Consider the following 3,698-nt stretch of genomic DNA (forward strand, 5'->3'; position numbering starts at 1 on the left):
AGCTCCTCGGTAGTAAGCTTATGGTTTCGAACGTAACTCCGTTATCCGTCGATATTTTTAGTTGATTGTTTTTTTCGTTGATGTTTCTAATGGAATTGTAAACGGAGAAATACTTTAATCCCAGTTCGTACTGTTTATTGCGATCGAGTTCATACTCGTAGTCTAGAGACAATTTGATGTCTGGTTTATTCGAGGTGATAACGAACAATTGTTCTTTATTGGACATTTTTAATGATGTTTATATAGTCTTTTTTAGTGATGATTTCTTTCTCCAAAAGTCGTTTTAATATGGCATTGACTTCGTTGTATTGTCTGTCCGATCGATGACCTTCCTTCATGGCCGCTAATATTATTTCTAATCTATTAAGCAATTCTTTATTGTCGTCGGATAAAAACGTTATACCTTGTCCAGATGCCACCATATCATCGAATTCGTCTATTTCTTGTATGATTGGATAATCATCTACATCCTCTTCATCTTGCTCAATTACTCTTTTATATAGTTTAACTTCTTTCAATCTTCTTGTTTCGGGTCGTGATTTTCTTATTGCATCTAAAAATTTGGAGTATGCTACTAAATCCTTATAATCGGCAATGCCAACATCCTTGCCATTCATTAAATCTATTAATCCTTTCGTTAATGTGTATATATAATCTTTTGTGTCGATTTTGAATTGTGGTGAATTTCCACTAAATATAATTCTAAATCCATTAAACAATAAACCTTGATTATCAACGATTGGTGAAATGCTCTTTGGTAAATCTGGGTCAGGGTTTGAAAAAAGACGATTTATATCATCTAATGTCCTAATTATAACACCATTATATTCAATCGGTTTGAGTTCTATATGAGGTGTGGGTTCTAAAGCTAATTTCTTTTTAATATCCTCTTGAGATTTTAATATGGGTTGAAATAGAGTCTGTAGATTTTCCGTTAATCCGAGTTGTTGTAATCTGTTATTTTCAACTTGGGTCTTTATTTTATTCTTAGCTTTGATATATTCTCGATTTCTTTTTAAAAAATTATTCCAATCCGTCATTTTTGATTTTTCGTAATATTGAAATATGTCTTGAACATCTTTCTTTGGTAAATATTCCAAAGCTTTGAGGAATTGATAATACGATTGTTCTGGTGTTGTTGTGTAGATATACAGAGAATCGAAATCTAAAAGGTTTGGTGTTGTCAACATGTTAAAAGTGAGATGAGTTTTCCCAGAACCTTAACTACGGCATATACACATGAGCATTGGGTTATTAGGAAATATTTCCGAATGATTAAATTTCTTGCCCATTTTTATTTATTACATTTTCGTACCAAAAATCACCCCGTTGCCTTTATACTTTGAAAGGAAGATTCCCTTGCCCGAACGTATGTTTTTAAAAAATATGGTGTCGCCCTTGTGTTTGACCTTCATTTCTCCGGTGTCGATTTTATCTATTAATTTGCTTAATCCCTCTTTAACGGTTTTCTTGGTTTCTTCGCCAAATCTTTGTCCGAATTCTTTAACCGTCCCTAATATATCTCCTACTCCCGAACCTCCTCGTGCTTCTCTTTCCATTGCCAAATTGTGTTTACGTGCTTCGGCGTTTGCAGCGGCTTCAGCTTTCTTATCGTTGACAGCTTTGGCTATCCCAGCAGCTCCACCAGCAGTTGCACCGGCTGCAGCTAAACCAGCAAAGATTAAAGGTAAGAAAGGTAAAAATCCACCTTTTGTAGTTAAATTCTCATCAATTCTTTCCAAGTCTATATCGTCTCTGACTTTGCAATGTTTGTATTTATCGATAATCTTTTGGGTTATATGCACTTTTTTACCATTGTAAGTTATTAGAGTCGGCGAATTCGTTTCCATAGCTTCTATTATTTTCATAACTAACGTTTCTGGTTTTATTTTTAAAGGGTGTTTTTTTTATTCAATTCTTATCATTCTTCTATCTGATATTTTAATCAAATGTTTTGCTTCTTCCAGCAATAAACAGTAGCCGGTCACATCTCCTTGTGTTTTTTCAATATGAATATTTATGTTGACTCCTGTTTTGAAAAGATCTTCTTGATGAGCTGACAGATCGAAACAAAAGATTGGATGATTGAGTGAAAAATCTGTGTATTCAAACTGAGGCGTATTTCCAAACAATTCGCACATGTTTTTATAGTTTATGTACAATTCGTTGTAATCTTTTTTGGAAAGATCAATTGTCAAAGGTTGATTGGGTTAATTATCGTTGTTCAATCTGACTTGAACTTTGTGAATGATGGGATCTTGAGTATTGTTCAATGCCACTCTGAAAATGTTGTTGTTGTTTGTCTGAGAGTCTGGTTTTTGAAACCGACCATTAGATATCTTGCTGGTTTGACAGTGTTGGTAATTGGCCACGTGGTGGATTCTCCCGTTAAAGTCATGCTACCTACCGTGTTACGACGAAGAAAAGCAATTTCGATGTCTTTGGTTAAAGAGTTGAATATTCTCGTTTCCATTTCTACGGAAGGAGTGATTACCGGTATGTAAAGTTGGATATTCGTTATTTCCAATTTAGCGTCAGAGTTGTTTTCACCAAAGAATATCTTGTTGTCGTTGATTTCTCTTTGCAAATGAATTTTATACGGTAAACCTATGGAAACCTTTCTGTGTTCCAAGAGACCAAATAAAGGATACAACTTCCAATTAACGTAATTACCCCATCTGTTGTTCTCGACAACGTTGTTGTATTGAAGCGCTCGTTTTTCAAATCCGTGATTTACTCCACGAGTCACTCTTTCCAGTGTGTTTCTAGCAACTACAATTAAAATCCTAGCAAGGTCTGCGTCATTTGCTACAGTTCTGACCGGTTCTTTTAAAACTTCTCCGTCACCGACATCGGGAATCCATCCCGAAACTGAATCGTAGTTTTTGGGATACAGAACCGTTTTCAACATTGTGTCAAACTCGCCGGGGTGTTTTATGGTCTCTATCGGATTTGAACCAGCTTCCAAAACCATTTCGCTGAATAAAGACGGAAAGAAGTTGTTTTCTAAAGTCGTGTTGGTTTGTGGAATTCGATTCTGAGTGGCGTCTTTGATTTTGAAATCGCATCGGAAATGGGCATCGGAAAGCAGCAACCAATTGGACAACGAATTAATTTCAAAGGTAACTCTTCCTCCGTCGTTTATTTGGGTCTTTGTCCCTACCGATGGGGAGATGATTACGTAATCCTCTTTCTTCTTGTTGAACGAATATTGAATCGGATCATACAATTGAAAGATTGGATCCAATCTGTAATTTTTGCTTGCCATTTTTATCCAATGATTTTAAACCCTTTTCCTTGTTTTTCTAGGGCTTGTCGTTCTAGTCTCTTGTTTCTTAGTTCTCTTATTAGCTGCAGTTCTTTAAGTTCGTCAGATTTTTTCACTGCATCGCTTATATTTACTCCTGCGTTTGCCACAGATCCAAGAGCTTGCGCTTCTGAGGAAATGAGGGATTTGTTGTTTGAGACAAAATTGGCCACTTTGGGGATGAGAGATGTTAGCGCAGAGAAGAAACCGTCTCCTTCGAATTTTTTTTGTTCGTGTTTTAAAATTAAAGACATTTTTAATGCGGTTATTTTATACTGTATTATTTTTAGTGATTCTTGTCTGTGGTTTGGGTAATTTATATGGAGTCTGTTATAATACAGTTTGGGGAGTCTGTTATAATACATTTTTAACAGTTTGGTTTGGGGAGTCT

At 35.5% G+C, this 3,698-nt stretch overlaps 3 protein-coding genes across 3 annotated transcripts; all 3 read right to left on the reverse strand.

Moving 5' to 3' along the window:
- Positions 1–215: 215 nt before the first annotated feature.
- Positions 216–1,190, reverse strand: LOTGIDRAFT_176553 (hypothetical protein; the record flags this gene model as incomplete). The annotated part of the gene is made up of 1 exon (XM_009054349.1): positions 216–1,190. One exon carries the CDS (start codon positions 1,188–1,190, stop codon positions 216–218), a length of 975 nt encoding a protein of 324 aa, XP_009052597.1.
- A 111-nt stretch (positions 1,191–1,301) lies between these two features.
- On the reverse strand, positions 1,302–1,850 carry LOTGIDRAFT_176554 (hypothetical protein; the record flags this gene model as incomplete). The annotated part of the gene is made up of 1 exon (XM_009054350.1): positions 1,302–1,850. One exon carries the CDS (start codon positions 1,848–1,850, stop codon positions 1,302–1,304), a length of 549 nt encoding a protein of 182 aa, XP_009052598.1.
- A 419-nt stretch (positions 1,851–2,269) lies between these two features.
- On the reverse strand, positions 2,270–3,268 carry LOTGIDRAFT_176555 (hypothetical protein; the record flags this gene model as incomplete). Its single annotated transcript, XM_009054351.1, has 1 exon — positions 2,270–3,268. The coding sequence occupies one exon, from the start codon at positions 3,266–3,268 to the stop codon at positions 2,270–2,272; it is 999 nt and encodes a 332-aa protein (XP_009052599.1).
- Positions 3,269–3,698: the final 430 nt, after the last annotated feature.

Source organism: Lottia gigantea (assembly GCF_000327385.1).
Source record: "Lottia gigantea unplaced genomic scaffold LOTGIsca_2130, whole genome shotgun sequence".
Taxonomy (NCBI): Eukaryota; Metazoa; Mollusca; class Gastropoda; family Lottiidae; genus Lottia; species Lottia gigantea.